Genomic DNA, 18641 nt, shown 5'->3' with positions numbered 1-18641 from the left:
GGAGAAAGTTGTGAAGATAGTCTTCACAAAATTGTGTTCTAACAAGAAAGAAGAGCCGCAGTTAATGTTTTTGCATGAACTCTTTTATAGTTCTAGCTTCGCACCAGGTGACAGAAACGACGAATATTCCATCAGGTTCGAAAACAAATCTAATGACGGAAATCTTATTTCTTAATTTTAATCTTAAAACTTGTGCTAATGATACTCTGTCATCGTTTGAACATATTCGACCACGAATTTTTCCGGTGTTGTTCTTAGTAGTTATATCCTCGAGAGAATGAAAACCACATCTATAGAGAAACGAATAAAACAATGGCTGATAATTAATTGTTTTATACGAACATACCAAAAAAGAATTCCAATGAGGTAACTCAATAAGTTGAGTCTTGCTAGGGTTTGCATGCAACACCGTTCGTGTATCCAAAGGAGAAATAATTTGATTATTCACAACAGTAGATATAGCATTATCAGGAATTTCCAAATTGATAAGTTTGTTTAACTTGAAACACTCACCGATAAACTCCCGGGAATCATGCGAAACCTGGAACCGATTTTCATCCTCCTGTTGAGATGTAGTTTTAATCTCTTCCTCGTCAACTGATGTAGCTGAAACAGCTCCAACGACCAAAGATGACGACAAATCCTCTTGAGTTGATGAAGAAGATGTTTGTGTTATTGTAGAAACAACGTTGCATGAGTCAATATGCTTGTGAGAACCGAATCGAGAACAAATTAAAGAACAAAATTCTTCCCACGTAAGAACTTCAATCTTGGTTTTCTTCCATCTATACCATTGATTAGCCTCACCCTTGAAATGTATATAAGCTATTATAATTTTGAGAGCATCAGTAACATTGTAATTACTAAAATATTGATCGGAATTGAATATCCAGCCGTCAGGATCTGTACCTCCAAAGTTAGGAAACTTGAGATTAATAGAGTTAGGTCGCCACTGTTGTATTTCACCATTAAGAGGCGGAGGTGGTGGTGGATTCAGTGGTGGTGGAGGTTTTGCAATACCAGAACGATGTTGGGTTTTCTGATGACCAGTATCATGAACAGTAGAATGAGGAAAAAATTCGAGAAACACAGTACGTAAAGATTTTGTGAGAGTGTTTGTAAAATCATCTGTATTCGCAAGGCGCAACATCATAGAGCAAAGAAAAAAAAATTAGGTGAAATTTAGGTATGATCTAAACCTGCTATGATCCAGGTGTTAGGGTTCTAGACCTTTTAGCAGTGGAGAAAGCTTAAACACAAGGAAAAGAACCGGATAAACCCTTTGAGTTGGGGGTTAGCCACCAGCTTTGAGAAGAAAACTAAATAAACTTAACTTTGTTATATTGATTGATTATGAAAACAACTTACGGCCAGGCTATTTATAGCTTCAAAGCCTTGGTAAACAAGAAAATAACTTAGAGTTTAATAACTATGTAAACTGAGAAACTAAGCAAAGCTAAATACGGTAATTCTAAATAGGGAAATAGATAAACAAGTGGTGTTGGTGTCATAACAGGTCATCAAAATCATGACATCAATCATCTTATTGGCACCACTAGAAGGATAAGTCCAAGTACTTGGATAATTCAATTTTTTAAGATATTGATCCATTTTACAAGGCTCAATTTTAGTTTAACTTAGATAAATCATATTTGGGTTTTGAGCCCCGATAGAATTTTATAGCGAGATTCGAGTAATAGGGTTGTCGAATCTATGACAATTCCGGGACAAAATTTTCATGATGCAACAATGAGAATAAGCAAAATAGAGCTTAATTTTCCATACAGAACTGACACAAGAAATGGCAGACTAGTGCACTACAAAACATGAGCTTGAGTAGGGCTGCACATGGGTCGATTTGGGTCGGGTTTGGCCTCATCTACCACCCAACCCACTGATGGTGGGCAACAGAAATTGTCACCCGCAACCAACCCAATATTATAATGGGTCGATTTTCACCGAACCCACATTACGGTGGGTTGGATCGGGTGGGTGGTGGGTTACCCACCATAAAATACAATGAACATTACATTAAGAACCCAATCGAAATAAGTCAACCCAAAATCAATATTAGGAAAAAAATCCTAATTAGTAATTACAAATTACAATGATTCCTAGTCTCACCTTCGATTGTTGGTTTACTGGTGATTATGTTGATTGATTGCTGCTGATGATGTTGTGATTTGATTTACAAAGCGAAGAGAAAGTGAAAAAAAGAAACCGAGTCTCTGAGATTGCCGTTGAAGGGAACTGATTGAAGACTCTTCAATGAAGATAAGCTAGCGATGATTTGGTTTAGGCATTATATATATTACTTCAACGGTTGTGGTTCATCTAGGATAGGTAATCTAAGGGTTGGCATTAATTTAGAAATATTTAGGTGGGTGGGTGGGTGGGTTGGGTCGGGTCGGGTGAGGTAAGTTGTCATCCACAGTCAACCCACCATACGATAGGTTTTGATGTTGTGACCCATAGTCGAGCCGCTTCTAGGTGGGTTGGGTCGGGCGTGGGTAATTTCAGGCGGATGTGGTTTGGGTTGGTGGGTTGAGTCGGTTTTGTGCAGCCCTAAGCTTGAGCAAACAAAAGCTAAGAAGAAGGGATATGCTTTGATGCAACTGGAAGCAACAACAACTGCAATTTAGGCTATCTACTACGTTAAGCATTGATCTTATTGGTGCTTCCTTTGAACCCGACGTGAAACTCAAATTTTTTTGTGTGCCTGCTGATTAAAATTTCGTTAGAAATGGATGCACATAAAATGACCGCTAGCAAAGTAGGCGCAGTTACAAAATGTGTCTAAATTGAAACGAAAACTGTAACTACATTTGGTTTGTAGGAAAGACCAATTGGTCCTATAAATAACATATTAGAGAGAGTCTAGTCCAATTGACCTAGTCAATTGTCTGTTTGGTCCTATTTGGTAATATAAATTATAGTTTGGTCCTAAAAATTATAGTTTGGTCATAGGTTGATGTCATGGATGATGTAAATGGTAGTGGCAGAAATACCCTTATATTATTATTTGGTCCTAGAAAATAATGGTTTGGTCCTAAGGTGACCATATATATACAAAAATTTAATAGAAAATATCTCATTCTCAGATTTACTTTCTCTCTCCTCTTTATTTCCAGATCTAGTTTCTCTTCTCTTTTTTTCTGCTGCTGCAAAGAAATAATGAAGATTTGTGTTTTTTTCTAGGGTTTTGATTTTCAGAGATGATGAATACGATTTGCAGAGATGATGAAGACGATGAATCATATAAATATGATGAAAACGACGAAGATGAAGATGCTGTTGAAGACGACGAACTCAGTTTTGAAGATGTTGTTGGTGTTTTGATGATGAAGACGATGGTGTTTTGAAGTTTCTGTTGCTGTGTATGATGAAGAAGAAGAAAAAACAATGAAGAAAACGAATATAATCTTGAATCTTCATCTCGGAACTCTCTTCTTGATTTTCTTTCGTCTTCTTCATCGTTTTTGATGTTTGTTGCTCGAGTTGGTGATGATGATGAAGACGAACTCAAGATAGATCTGTTGTTGTTGAAGATTTAATTAGGTTTTTGGTTTCTTGATGTTGTTGGGATTGGAGATGATGATGAAGATGAACTCGTCAAACTCTAGAAATCTGTTGTTGTTGTTGAAGATGAAGATTTATGCGTTTTATTGTTGTTGTTGCTGCTGCTTAAGATGAACTTCATTCCTGGAATGAACTTCATTTTTGGAATGAACTCTGTTTTTATATGGAGTTCATTCCTGGAATGAACTCTTTAGCTTTTTATATGGAGTTCATTTCTCGAATGAACTCTGTTTTTTTAGCTTTTGATATGGAGTTCATTTCTCGAATGAACTCTGTTTTTTTTTAGCTTTTTATATGGAGTTCATTTCTGGAATGAATTCTGGTTTATATGTTTTCTGAAAAAAATAATTAGAAATTAACAGAAACTCATTTTGACGAATGAACTGCTACAAGAAAATAAGTAAAAATTAACACGGAAGGGTACTTTTATCTGTTTTATATTTTTAAATAATTATGCACCAAACAGTAAATGCGTTTTCCCAAAAGACTAAACAGACATGGGCCCACCTCAAAAAGGACCAAACGATATTTTTTCCACTTGGTTTCTCCCCATCGTGCATTTTGAAGTAGATTCAACACACTGGGGATTCATTGGAGATGCTTTAAGAAAAGTCCTAAAACTCGGGCTATCTAAAAGTACAATCCGGAAAAATTGGGTCGGACCGAAGTGCTTGACGTGTAGGTCAGTACATACTTCAACTCTGGAAATGAAAGGGGTCTCCAAATGGTTCATCCCAACGTTCACAAAAGAATGAGAGAAGGAAAAACCTAACCACATGGTGATAAATTTCTCAATATCAATTCCAATGCAGTTCATAATACGCATTTCTGAGTGGATAGCTCTATTTAAGCTCGCGCAGCATCCACAAATTTCACTACTGTTCCATTTATATGTAACTTCTTTTTCTTTGAAGTCTTTTTTTATCGTTTCTTTTTCCTCCTCCTCCTCCTTTAATGGAGAAGAATGAAATTGTTTATGAATATAAACCATTTTATAGGGTTTACAAAGATGGTCGAAAAGAGAGGATTTTTGTCAGAAAATCTATTCCACCTTCCATGGAAGACCCAAAAACAGGTGTTTCATCAAAAGATGTTATAGTTACACATGAAACTGGTGTGCCTTCAAGAATCTATCTCCCTAAATTAACCCAACAACAAGAACAGCTCAATAAAAGGTTTCCACTTCTCCTTTACTTCCATGGAGGAGCTTTTTGTGCTCAGAGTCCCGCATCTCCAATTTACCATAACTATGTTAGTTCTTTAGTTGCCGAGGCCAATGTGGTGGCGGTATCCGTAGGTTTTAGACTAGTGCCTGAACACCATCTTCCTGTTGCCTATGATGATTCCTGGGGAGCCATAGAGTGGGTACTTTCTCACTCTACAGGACACGGTTCTGAGAGCTGGTTGAACAACTATGTCGACTACAACCGAGTTTTCATGGCTGGCGATAGCTCGGGTGCTAACATTTCACACAACATGGCTATGCGGCTGGCTCGAACTCATCAAGAAAAACAAGTGTTGTTTTGATTCATCCTTACTTTTGGGATGTGAAACCCATTGGTTCCGAGGAGAAACATATGAGTAGGAAGATAATAATGGACGGACTTTGGCCGAATATTTATCCAGCATCGTCTGGTCATGATGACCCACTTGTCAACCCCTGCAAAGACCCGACCCTTTCAAGCTTAGGGTGCAAAAGGGTACTAGTTTGTGTTGCAGGGGAAGACGTGTTCAGGGACAGAGGCTGGTTGTACTATCAAACGTTGAGAAATAGTAAATGGAATGGTGTTGTTGAGATTATGGAGTCACCAGGGGAGGATCATGTGTTCAATCTGCTTAACCCTGATTCTGAAAAGGCCGTGAAGTTGATGAAATTGGTGATTTCTTACCTCAACCATCAAGAGCATATTCCCAGTCGGATTTGAGTTTCTATAAAAGTTTTCTGTACGTGCAGAATATATATAGTTGCTTGGAGTGTGGTATCAGGCGCATGTAAAATAGGCACACAGCTTCCAGAGAATGTTAACTATTTATTTTATTTGTTCCAGTACAAAAGCTAAAATCCTCATAACAGAAGCACCATAAAACATTATATTACTTTTACTTATCTTGCAAAATAGGAAAACAGAATAACTAGTAATTTCTGCCGATGCGATAAAATTTTATTACCATGACCATGAGGTCATGTCTCAAGCTTCCCATCCCCTGAGAATGGTGGCACGAGCAACACGATTAACTCCAAGAGTGAAAGCCCCCATGCGGAGGTCGCAGTTGTGGGTCTTGCACATTTCTTTCACTGACTGGAAGCCTTTCGTCATGTATGTTTTTAGTTCCTTGTTCACCTTCTCTTCGTCCCACATAAAGCCTTGGATGTTCTGCGTGCTTAAATTAACATTATATAAATGCAAAGGCATTCTAAAGAACGCGCGATGGGATACTAAAACTAATTGAGGGATATAAATTATTTCCCCCAACCAATAGTGTTTGTTAAGGAGTTTTTTTTGGGGCGAAAATATGAAACTACCCTTTAAAATAATAAAAGCTAAATCAAACATAAAAATACCCTACTCCCTTTCAAATTCGAAACATTTTTCACTCCCTTTCAAATTCCCTTCTCCTTCTCCGTCGGCTCCTCACTTTGAATTTTTTCTTTTTTTACATTCGGTAGGGATGAAGACCATGGCGGAACTCAGTACCGGCATGGTTATTCAGGATAAATACCATGCCGATACTGAGTTCCGGCATGGTTATTCAGGATGAATACCATGCCGATACTTGCTATTTCAGACAAATTTTTTCTGTATGTTTTTGTCCTCAAACCGGCATGGTTCATTTGGGAATCGACCATGCCGGCACCACTACCGGCATGCTCGATAATACTTTTACCATGCCGGCATTGAGTTTTTCAGGCGTAACAATGGCGGATTCAATGAAAAAAAAATCAAATTTCAATACATTAATACCTATACATGGGTAATTGGAGTACTTGTATGTTCAGCTTGTTTACTTTCCTGGATTGGTTCTTCACCTAAAGCTTCATGATCATAAATATCTTGAGTTAATGTTGTTGCATCAACAAATTCAATGATAATGATTTATACTAATCATCATCAAACGAACCTATTAACTTAACTAATTATAATTAACCATTAAACATGATTAGTGAGGGGCAGAGTAGAAATTAGTTAAAATACATGGATAGGGGGTGACCTTGCTTTACTATTTAGATCTCGTTTTTTTCTTTTTCCTCTATCCCCAATTACGCGTTCATTCTAAAAGGTATGTCAAACCACCAGTTCTCTTTTATGTAATTTGGAAAGCAAAAGAAAACGAAATAAAATGAACCGACTTGAGGAAGAAAAAAGGCAATTCAAGGATTAACATTATAAACGGTGAAGTTTATTTTTCTTATAAACTTATCCCTTGGACAGAAGGATGGCCATGGGATGGTATATCAATCCCAGACACTGTCCCGTTCGTAAAAAAAAAAATCCATGTCCGTTCCATTATCCATATGAATTAGGGCGGGCAGGTATGAGAATACCCGTATGGGGCGGGTTTTTCATATGTTACCCGTAACCCGGCGTTAATATCTAAATTTGTTTATAATCAAAACTTAAATAATATTCAAAAAGAAATTAATAATATAAGAATAATGCATTCTAAAATTTTAAATTCAGAAATTCATCTTAAAGTGAACAAAAGAATCTTTAAACGACTTACTAGGTTTTCTACGTTTTCCTTTCTCATTCTATCTTCGTCCATGTTAACCATTTCATTATCTGTATCATCTTCGCTATTTTAACTTTTAGAGAATGTATCTAATCACAACAAAGAAGCGAAAGTGATGAATATAAAAGAACGACCAAGAATATAATAAATGAAAGAAATGTCGACTAAGTGGTAGAAGTATAAAAATTCGATATAAATTCTTGCATAAAAGTCTAAAACCTTATAATCTGAAAGATACTGGAGACCTTAAATCCCTTCCCCACCCCATCCCCATCCCCATAGCTTATGTTTCGGGTATTACCCACACCCGACCCCATCCCCATTTATGCGGGTAAAATCCTACTCAAATGGGCCGGGTACCCACGGGGATGGGTTTGGGTGTGGCAAATGTCCATCCCTACTTGGACACTCTGAACTAATGTGTGGGAGCCCACTGGAACATTCTTTTAATACTCGTCGTTAGAGAGGAGGGTATCATAATTAGGTGAAATCGGTTATGTGTGCTTCATTTAAGTCTTCTTTGGGATCAAAAAGCTTCTAATAGTAACGTTGGTGGGAAACTAAATCGCATTATTTATTTAGTTTTCTTTGGTTATTATTTGATTAAAAACTAAAGAGATAGTTATGTTCTAGATAAGTTCTTGTTTATTCTATGGTCCTCCTCTTCTGATATAAGGTCACTCAAGAACTTTGAGGGTTTGACTATTACAGATCTAAGTGATTCTAGATCCGCGAGATAGATCTATTGATTTTCCACTATTAACACACTCCGTTCTGTGTGACAAATCAATATAGGAATCAAGTTGTTTTGCAGGTTGTTACTTTGAAGATTAAATGGAAGACCAGAGACTTTGAAGATTTGAAGACTTTGTTCTTCTGGTTTGATCTTGGTGTGACTTTCCGTGACTTGATTTTCTGGGAATGAAAAGTTGTTTGTTTCGATAAACGTAAGTCTTATGAAATCCACAAGTTGTTTGTGATTTTCTCATAAAACTTGTAATCGAGATTAATTATTTTGATAATCATTGTCTTGATTAGTCTCTTAACCTAGGATTTTCGGGTATGGTAACAGATTTTAAATGAAAGATCCTTGATTGTACTTTTATCATATACTTTGGTATTGTGATTGGAAAGTTAGATTGATTACCAAACAATTTCGATCCTTACTGTTTGGGATATGACCCAAAGGAATGTTATCTTACCAGTTGAAAGATTGGTAACAAAAGTTTTTTTTCAATTATTAAGAAGATCTACTAGATTTGGTCCTAAAAAGAACAATTGTTCAAGTATTCTAACGTCTATTGAAAACTCAAAATCTGCTAGATGTTTTCAAAACAAGAATACTGATTAAGCTGAGTAACTAGGGTTTTAGATTGCATGGTCTCGACTATACGAAGTTGCAGGTTTACGTTTTGTGCAACAACTTAATTAATTGAGTATTCAAGACTGGACTAGGTCCCAGGTTTTCTCTACAAGATTTTAGTTTTCCTCGTCAACAAAATTCTGGTGTGTGTTTGTTTTCGTTTTTTTGAAAATAAGACTTATATTACTAAGCCACCATTAATCTGCTAATTCAGGCTCTTCAGAGCCTAACTCTTGATGAATTACTCGTCCAATGACCGAATTTGTTGGATTAACCATGGACGAACAAGATACAAAGACAGTGTCATTTGAGTTACATACTTCATATGCTTTGACAGTGTCAAAAACAATTTCAGGAAATAAAAAACTAGGAGCTTGATCAGTCCAAAAAGTTGTGTTACTTGATCGTCGCCCTTCTTTTGCCAACAAGTCTGCCACCTTGTTTGCTCTTCTATCTACATACTGAAAACCTTCAAAAGAAACTAATTGATCTGTTACAAGTTTAACTTCTTCCAAGATTTCTATGCATTGCCAGTTCACATCATTTGTCCTTCCTTGTAAAAACTCTATTGTTTCCTGATTATCCCCTTCTATCGCCAAATTTTGAACATTGCGTCTGTTGGCCCATTGTACTGCCTTGAGCAGAGCTATAACTTCTGCCTCTTGAGCTGAGAAGGTATTGCACCATCCAAATTCTGCTGCCTGAAATGTGCATGTTGAGTTTCGAATAACAAAACCAAAACCAGCATTAGTGATCTCAGATACCCAAGAGGCATCACAGTTTAATTTCAAAGTATTCACAACTGGTAATTTCCAATAAATATTCCTAGTCTGAACAGAACTGTGAATTCTATAATTGGTTTCCCTTTTTTCTGGATGCCAATAAGCAAAATGTCTGGCTATAGCTATGGCTAATTGTTCAGGTGTTCTTGTTTTATTTTCAAAAACCCTTAGACAACGTTCCTTCCATATGAACCAGCACTTGGTTGCTGCTAAAGCCATAGATATAGAATTTAAGTTTCCTGTCTGCCATTCATTATAGTGTTCTAAAAAGGATTTAGACTGAAGTTGGTTTAGAGATACTCCATATGAATCCATTGGTGGCAAGCTCCAAACTGTCTTTGCATATGCACATTCAAAAAAAAAATGATAAATAGATTCTTCCATATGCTGGAAGAATACACATTTTTGTCTTCATCTCTGTCTGCTTTTAATTTTTGTTTTTGTTGGTAAAGCATCTTGAAAACATTTCCAATGAAAAGTTTTATCCGTTGAGACGTATCCATGCTCCATAATCTTTTCCAGAATTTTTTCGATGACTGAGATACTAGATTGCTAGGATTTATTAGTTTTGCATATAAGGACTTGGCAGAGAATTCACCATTCTTTGTTAAGGTACATCTTAGTTTATCCTTTTTGAGTTGACCATTCCTGGTAGTGTACATGTTTATGTTAATTATTTCCCGAACTAAGGTATTATCAAAAGTAGATTGTAACAATTGCAAGTTCCACTTTTTAGTGTCTCGATTAATCAATTCAGACACACGTGTTATGTTGGTGGTTGACCTATGAACTGAGTTAGCCAAGGTCTGTATTCTAGTTGGCATCCATCTATCCTCCCAAATGTTGATCGATGTTTCATCCCCAACTACTATGATTTTTAATATGCTCAATGCCTTGAAGTATGTATTTCCATATCCAAGAGAAATGTGCTTTCTTCTTGTCATGTAGCTCTCCTGTTTTTTTGAAGTAATTATCTTTCAAAATCTGATCCCATGGATCATTTGGTTGACTGACTAATCTCCAAGTTATTCGACTAATCAAAGCCTGATTTACCTTGTTTGCTTCCTTAAAACCCAGACCTCCCTGATAAATAGGTTTACACAAGAAATCGAAAGCTTTAATGTAAATACCTTTCGAATTGGTGTGTTTACCACCACCAGAAATCCTCTGCATATTGTTAATTCTTTTTGTAATTTTTTTTGGCAGAACAAAACACCCCATACTAAAGATGGGCATACTAGAAAGGACTGATTTGTTCAGAACTATTTTACTTGGTTGTGAAAGAATTTTCCCAAGCCAGGTTTTGATCTTATGCTCCATATTTTCTATAATATTATCAAAAGCTTTTAGTTTGGATCTGTCAATGAAAAGAGGGACCCTAAGTAAGTGTCTTTTATGTTAATCTTTTTTATTTTCATTAATCTGCAAATGATTCCCTGGTGTTTATTATGTACATTCTTGCTAAAAAAGAGACCTGAATTTGTGAAATTTATTACTTGTCCTGATGCTTTGTTGAACAATTGAATAGATTTTATAAGATGATTACAGCTAGTTAGGTCTACCTTATAAACAGAAGCAGATCATCTGCAAAGAAAAGATGAGAAATGGGTGTAGCCTTTGGTGTGAGCTTAATGCCCTGCACTTTTTTTTTGAGTTTCTAAGTGATTTAGTAATCTCGAGAACACTTCCATACATAAGATAAATAAATAGGGGGATAAGGGATTCCCCTGTCTAATACCTCTTGAGGGTTGAAATTCCTTACAAGGATTACCATTGAGAAGTACATCAATTGAAGTTGTTGATATGCACTGATGGATCAATGTGCACCAATCTTCCGTGAAGCCAAAAGCTTTTAAATCTTTTAGTAAGAAAGTCCAATTAACCCTATCAAATGCCTTGGACATGTCTATCTTAAGGTCGATGTTCCCTGTTTTGTTTTCTTACTTTTTTTCATTGAATGAACTATTTCATGTGCTACAATTCTGGTGTGTTCTTTACTTTAATCTTTATTAGATCGAAAAGATTGTACAAAGTATGTCTAAATAGGTTGATAAAAATAAATAAAGTGGTGTACTTGGCACCCTCGTCATTTCAAGAGAAGTCCAGGGTGTCATTTGGTTTATAGCATCTCTAATCTCCTGCTGAGAGACGGGTCTAAGTAAATTTAAGTTGTCTTTATCAGAAATGCAAGGATTGATACGTTCAAGAAATTCCTGGTTTCTATGAGGATTGGAGGCAGTGCTAATAGAAATAAAATGGGTGACCAGTAGGTTTTCAAGATTTACTATATCACTAATCCATTGCCCATAATCCATCTTAAGAGCACTAATATTATTGAAGTGCCTCCATCTATTGACATGATTATGATAATAGCCCGTGTTTCTGTCCAGGATTTGAGAAACTCTAGTCTATATTTTTGAGCATAAATTTTGTTTTGATTTTCTTCCAATGTTCTAGTTCAGATTCAACTTGTCTAGTTTGCTATAAATTCTTAGTATTAGAAGAGATATTCCAATATTTAAGGTGATTACCAAGATTTCTAATCTTTTTATCAACATTACCATACTGATTGATGTTTCAAAAGATTGTGTTTTAAAAATATGATTTTATTGGTTAATTGATAGGAGCATAGCCTCTAACAGAGTTAGATTAAACATTTGGATAACTTCTTTAACGTAATGATCCCTAATCCAGCACTTGAAATATCTATTTGTCTTATTACCTTGAAGAGACATTGAATTTGTATCCAAGATAATTGGGATATGGTCGTTGCCAATTGTATCAATATGATAAATTTTAAAAGAACCATAATGATTCAGCCAGTGACTATTCCTCAAAGTTATATCAAGTCCAGTACTAATTAAATTAGCACCAGATTATTTATTATTCCAAGTAAACTTATTAACAATATAACATAAGTCAGAAAGATCAGAACTATCCATTACATTTTGAATACTACGAAAATCATGAGTAGCAGAGGAAGAGAAAGTAGATCTTTCACGGTGATACATAGTGATATTGAGGTCTCTTATGATCTCCCATGGAAGAGAGGCTCTTAGCCAATTTCACCAATGTAATTCTAATGAGCTAATATCTCTTTATAGAATACAGAACCATAAAAGAAAATAGCTAGGAACTCTTATTTGCTGGGGTCATCAAAATCATGACATCAATCATCTTATCGGCAACACTAATAGAAGGATAAGTCCAAGTACTTGGATAATTGAATTTTTTAAGATATTGATTCATTTTACAAGGCTCAATTTTAGTTTAACTTAGATAAATCATACTCCCCATGTCCCACTATTAAATGACCTAGTTCAAGTTTGCACAATTTTTAAGGCAAGCAAGGGGAAAGAGTATTTTTAAGCACATTTTACAATTATACCCTTATGGATAATAAATAGTGAAATTTTGAAATGATTTATCTCTCAAACTACACCCCGGATGTTCACAAACTTCATACCATTGAAAAGCATTTTAAAACACATACGTAACAAATATAAACATGCCTACCAAATTATGCATATTTCTTATATTTCTTATAATCAATTAAAAGGATAATTTTAGAAATATCTCCTCGTTTAGTGATACAGATCACTTAATAGTGTGACAAAATCTAAAAGTAAATAGGTCACTTATTAGTGGGGCGGAGGGAGTATTTGGGTTTTGAGCCCCGATCAAATTTTATAGCGAGATTCGAGTAATAGGGTTGTCGAATCTCTGACAATTCCGGGACAAAATTTTCATGATGCAACAATTCTTTATATAAAAACAGAGTTTTTTCGAGCGACGTGGTTAATCAGAGCTTCTGGTTGATTCTGACCCCACCATTAATTATATTCTTGGTAATATTACAAGTTTTCGGTCAAAAAATCGAAGAGAATATATTTTGGCCCACAGTATATTCTATTCGACCAATCACATGCAAGTTTTCTTTTGTTACATACACAAAGTATATCTTACTAAATCTCATAATATTTTCAGAAATAAAAAAAATAGGTAGAAAATATATTTAATAATAGTTAAATATAATATTAAAAATAAAAATAAAAAGTAAAATCACATCGAGATATGCATTGTTCATCATGATTGCATCACAAAATTAATTCAATCTAAAATAAAAAAAACAGTGTTCAATGTCCAATGTCCGATTACACTTACTCAAATTAAATTAATCCTAATAGTAATTACAATTACAATTCCAACCCATGAAATTCAAAAAAGTCTTTTGATCAAATTCAAATCAGCTCCTATTTAAATTCAAAACAAACATAATTTCAGATGCTTACCCGAGATCAAGACGTGCTTCTCTTGCATAATATCCTGCGGCGTAGTCAAAATAAAAATAAAAAAAAAATCGTTAGTACAAAATCGTAGAGTGCTTGAATATTTAGCAAAACAATATTATTAGATAAGCATGATGGATATTATGAATGAATTTTTTCTTAAAATTTCTCTAATTCAATATTGTTTTTCATTCAATATACAACAGTTTATTTTCATAGACGAGCAAGATATGGTCAAATATTGTTTTGGTACAAAATCGTATAATGAGTAAAGTTGGCTATCCGAAAATATCCAAAATAATAGTAAAATTTTATTCGGAAAGAAAAATTCATAATTAAGACCCGAAAATTTTAAAATATAGAAATATTTTATCAAGAATAATACAAAGAGTAAATACGATATCCAAAAATAATAAAATTCTTGATATTTTTAGAGATTTGCCTAATATTATTTTCGGTGTCCATCTATAAAAGACGTTCGAGCAAAAGAAAATCCCATTGTTTTGCGCTGCTTCTCAGTTTATTTTTGTTTTATTTTCCAATATTTTTCAATTTAGGGTTTGTATACAGTCTGATGTGTTGTTTGTTTTGCAGGTATCTAAAAGATCTTAAATATGTAGTTGATTGTTTTTTCATCTCCTATTGGTGTTGCTTCTTTCTAAGTACAATTGATCTTTTAGTTTGTTTGCTGCGAAGAATTATCTTTCATTGGTATTGCCCTTTGTTGAAGCTTCTTATGGTGCTGACTGCTGAAACCACCATTTATAAGGTAGTACTTAATTGTAACAGATTTTGCTTCTATTTTATTTTTTTGGCGTTTTCATGCCATTGTTTCTTGATTCTTTTAAAATCTACTGTATAGCAGTAACGACATAAGCGAACAGAAGTTGAAAACAAGAATGGAAAACAACTCTATAACTTTTCTGTTTTAGGAGATACCAAATGGTATGTGCCTGGGATGTTGGAGGTAGGTGGTGATGGTGGTAAAGGTCATCCAAAGGAGTTTTTCTAGGCCACAAACGTGATTCTTCTTTGAGTAAAGAAAACTATACTTTGACCTCAATGCCCTTTCTTGATGAATTTTTGTCACCTTACTTCGGATGCCATCTCATTGGCATATGCAAGGCTCCACAAGTTTTAATTGATTCTACATGTACTACCTCCCTGAATTAAATCATGGTCTATATGTGGAACTAATGCATGGTTTAATTTGGTTGTACTCTTATTATATTGTCTTCTATTTTTTTGTGGTATTATGTTACGACTAAAATGCATGGTCTCATGTAATGCGTGCAACGAAGATCACATAATCGTTATTGGCATGATCAGTAAGTTTGTTTTCTTATCATTACTTGTACAATTGTGTTCTATCTTCTTTTTTTCCTCATTGGTAAGTTTGTTTTTAATCATTTTAGCACTCTTCTGAGTTGCTGCGCACTGCTTTAGCTTGCTATGTTGTCTAATAATCCTTATATATCTTAAAAAACTTTAATCGTTTTTGAATTGGTTAGTTATTGCGCTGATTTTCTTTGGAACTATATTTTCTTGGTTTATATAATATTAAGCACATTTTTGTTCAGTTTTGGCTGATCTTTGGTGATTATTAGGGTTACTTCCTTTTTGCACAAGAAACCAGTCAATGCTATAGTTGCTCCTAATGTGAATGGGTCAATATCTTTTCCCTTAACCTTATTTTTACACCGTTAACTCTTGTGTGGAAGTATTAGATGTTTTTAGTCTAATCTGTTGGACGTCCATCTCTGCCAACTTTTCTTTCTCTTAATGACTATATTCCCTCAAGAAGAAAAAAAAGCATGACTGTCCTCTAAAAATTAGGAATTCTTTCTCTGGCATGTTTAATCGAACAAACAAAATAATGGGCTCATACGGAATATCATTACCATGTTACTTTTCTTAACTTTGTTTATATCATAATTAATATAAAATAGATATAAAATATAAAAGCTAAATAAATAAGGTGGATTTTTAATTTTGTTATGTCTTGATATGCGCCAGATTTTGTATGCTAAAATAAAATCTTGGTGAGAACAACGAAACAAAAATGAAAAATCAATAACAATTTTACTTGGTAATTATATTCCAAAAATACAATAATATTATGATACATTTTCTTCCAAAAATACAATAATAAAGATACCTTTTCTAAATCTGTAAAAGATGTGCAAGATTTTTTTGACGCAAATATTTCTTGCGTTTAATGTGGATATGAAAAAAATATATTCGAGATCCGAAATCATGGAAAATTATGCAGATTTTGATATACTAATTAATATTATTTCCTTATTTTTTTGGAATTTTTGGGCTTGGTCGCTCGCTATATAAAGCGCCCGAGCCAACACCAGTTCCATCGCTGCAAGTTGTTTTTTCTTTTGATGGGTTCAGTTGCTTTTCTTTTTATGTTTACGGTACTGTCTAACCTAATATATTCATTTTTTGTTTTGCATAAATCTCGAAGTTGTCAGCAGTGGCCGCGACAATGGAATTTCATGAATATTGAAACAGTTATTCTGGAACTCCATGGTCGGTCACACTAATAAACTCATGTAAGATATAGAATCGTGAAATCCTGTATTATTTTTTTTTTTTGGGTATACTTAGAATTTGTTTTTATGATTCTGTTTTGATTTTTAGCTGATTTTGTTTTGAAGATGTTGATGATACCTCACGATTTCTTATAGATTTTATTTATTTATGGAATTTCCAAATGATATCTCACGAGCTCTTCAGGTATTTTTTTTTGTCATGTGTTTCTCTTGGAAAAACTTTCGGAAAATGTGGGTATCATCGTCTACAACTTAACTACTCTCTGATTTATTAACCAAGGAGTTAAGATGGAACTTGGATATTGGTTTAGGTATAAATAAGTCTATAATGCATGCACTATTGCATGTTCTTCTTCCTGCTTGATTCTTTTTTCCAGTATTTTGGAGTTTTTTTTTTCTTTTACAATTTTTGTAGGTTTAACAATTCTTTATTTTATTTTTTGTATGTTTTTTTTCTTTTGTATGTGCAATCGTGGTTTTTTCTTCTACATGTATTGCCTCTTTTGCTCCGTCTGTCGTAGCATGAAATCCATTATAAATAGCATTTTTTTTAAATATGCTTTCACTGGTATTGCTTTTGTAAGGCAGTGTATAGTAGTACTTACGCGAATCTATTATGATAATAGTTTTTTAATTTCATGCTCTTTGAAGACCACATTCATCTTATTTACATCTTTATGCAATTATTGTTTGTAATTCTGAACCTTTTATTGACTGTTTTTCCATATTTGTATAAGCATCAACACTTTGGTAACATGTCTTGCTGCACTTCAAAAAAATCCTTAGCCATCGATGAGATTCATATAATGGTCGTGCTACTTTGATAGGATTTTTTTTTGAAGGTAGTAAGTTATGCCAGAGAATATATCGAGTCAATATTTTAAAAGCTACTACAATAAAACCTCTCCGAGACAGTAAAACCTCTCCGAGAGAATACTCTATATAGAAATAAACTCCATATAAGAAGAAAATTTTGTGTCCCGATTTGGGCCAGTTATATTTAAGAATAAACTCCATATTGGAATAAGTAATAAATTTTTCCGGTCCCGTCTTAAGGAGCCTTACCTCTATATAAAAATTATTGACATTATAATATATATATTATGGATTTTGTCATGCATCAAAGTTTAAAATGAAGAGATTTTTGTAATCACAAAATCATTTGGCTTCAAAGTGGATTCTTTACTTTTATGTGCACAATTTAGTACAATACCTTTCACTCATATAATTTCATTGGTCAATTTTCGGTAACACCTTTCACTCATGTAATCTCATTGATCAGTTTCCGGTGTCAAAGTTGAATTTATATTTACCTAGATACATTTTTGTGTTTCCAATACATATAGGCGTATTTTCTCAAGTGCATGTGTGAAATTTTTTCTGTTGGTCTATTCATAGCAGACCTCCATATAAGAATAACCCCATTATAAGAAAAAAAAAATTTGGTCCCTAAGATATTCTTATACAGAGGTTTTACTGTAATAGTGGTCTCCGATTAGTTGATGCCTAATTAAGAAAAGTTGTCTGACATTGCTGAACCAAGGGGAAAACTGCTCGACAAGGAATAACAGAACACCACCATAATAAGAACTGATGATAATAACAGAACACCACCATAAATGAAACAGAAAAGTACAACACTAATGATAATAAGAGAAATTTAAACGTCCGTCAAAAGAAACAAAATTTTGGAACTTTAGGTATTTTTTCAAAATAGAAAAAACTTTACGTTGCTTTTGTTGATGCTTTACTGACGTGTCAACTATATGGACGGACGAGTTCTCTGAAGTATAACAAAAAAAAAGCACACACAAAATAATCTAGACTAGAGTGTGAGAGAAACAAAAGTGGAAGTTTTAATAGAGAATGAACATAAACTTTAATAATGATGCAACGGGCACAATAACGAATTCCAGCGCAAGAAATGGTGCCCCCACCGGTATCAACAATTAAAACTCCATCAAGGTCTAAGAGTTTCCTAAACAAACTTTCCCAAACAGAGCAAAATAAACAAAGTAATATGCACATACGAAAAATTATATTCATGTATAACTTTCTTTGGATAAAACTACAAATTTATTAAAATTTACAGGATGTAAGTGGTCAAGCAAGAGATAGGTTAATAAAAGTAATTAAAGGAATTAAGGAAATATTCTGATTTATTATTACAAACTAATATGAACCCCCTACTATATCACACACACAAGTCAGTTTTCTTCGGAAAATCTTGAAACTTTTTATCATGGAGACCAAGAGAGAAGTTCACACCTTTGTCTGTGGTTGTAGATGGTAGATTTTCAACAAAGGTTAAAACCGTAAAATAATGATACTG

The 18641-nt window shown here is 34.2% G+C and overlaps 2 protein-coding genes across 2 annotated transcripts in view; one reads left to right on the top strand and one right to left on the bottom strand.

Moving 5' to 3' along the window:
- The first annotated feature begins 4533 nt into the window (after positions 1-4533).
- Positions 4534-5106, top strand: LOC113324467 (probable carboxylesterase 4, mitochondrial). The gene has a single exon (XM_026572787.1). The coding sequence runs from the start codon at positions 4534-4536 to the stop codon at positions 5104-5106; it is 573 nt and encodes a 190-aa protein (XP_026428572.1).
- A 483-nt stretch (positions 5107-5589) lies between these two features.
- The window catches only part of LOC113321834 (glutamate dehydrogenase 1-like), a 35343-nt gene continuing 22291 nt past the window's right edge, over positions 5590-18641 (bottom strand). The window contains exon 10 of the mRNA XM_026569759.1: positions 5590-5954. Within this exon, the coding sequence (XP_026425544.1) occupies positions 5769-5954 (186 nt within the window). The 3' untranslated portion in view covers positions 5590-5768. The remainder of the gene's footprint in view (positions 5955-18641) is intronic.

Source organism: Papaver somniferum, chromosome 11 (genome assembly GCF_003573695.1).
Source record: "Papaver somniferum cultivar HN1 chromosome 11, ASM357369v1, whole genome shotgun sequence".
Lineage (NCBI taxonomy): Eukaryota > Viridiplantae > Streptophyta > Magnoliopsida > Ranunculales > Papaveraceae > Papaver > Papaver somniferum.
The sequence above is the reverse complement of the archived record's forward strand: the minus strand, read 5'-3'. Positions and strand labels throughout refer to the sequence as shown.

What these genes read in the sequence shown, in the direction of transcription:
- LOC113324467 (XM_026572787.1), top strand. Translation starts at nt 4,534, where the DNA reads ATGGAGAAGAATGAAATTGTTTATGAATATAAACCATTTTATAGGGTT.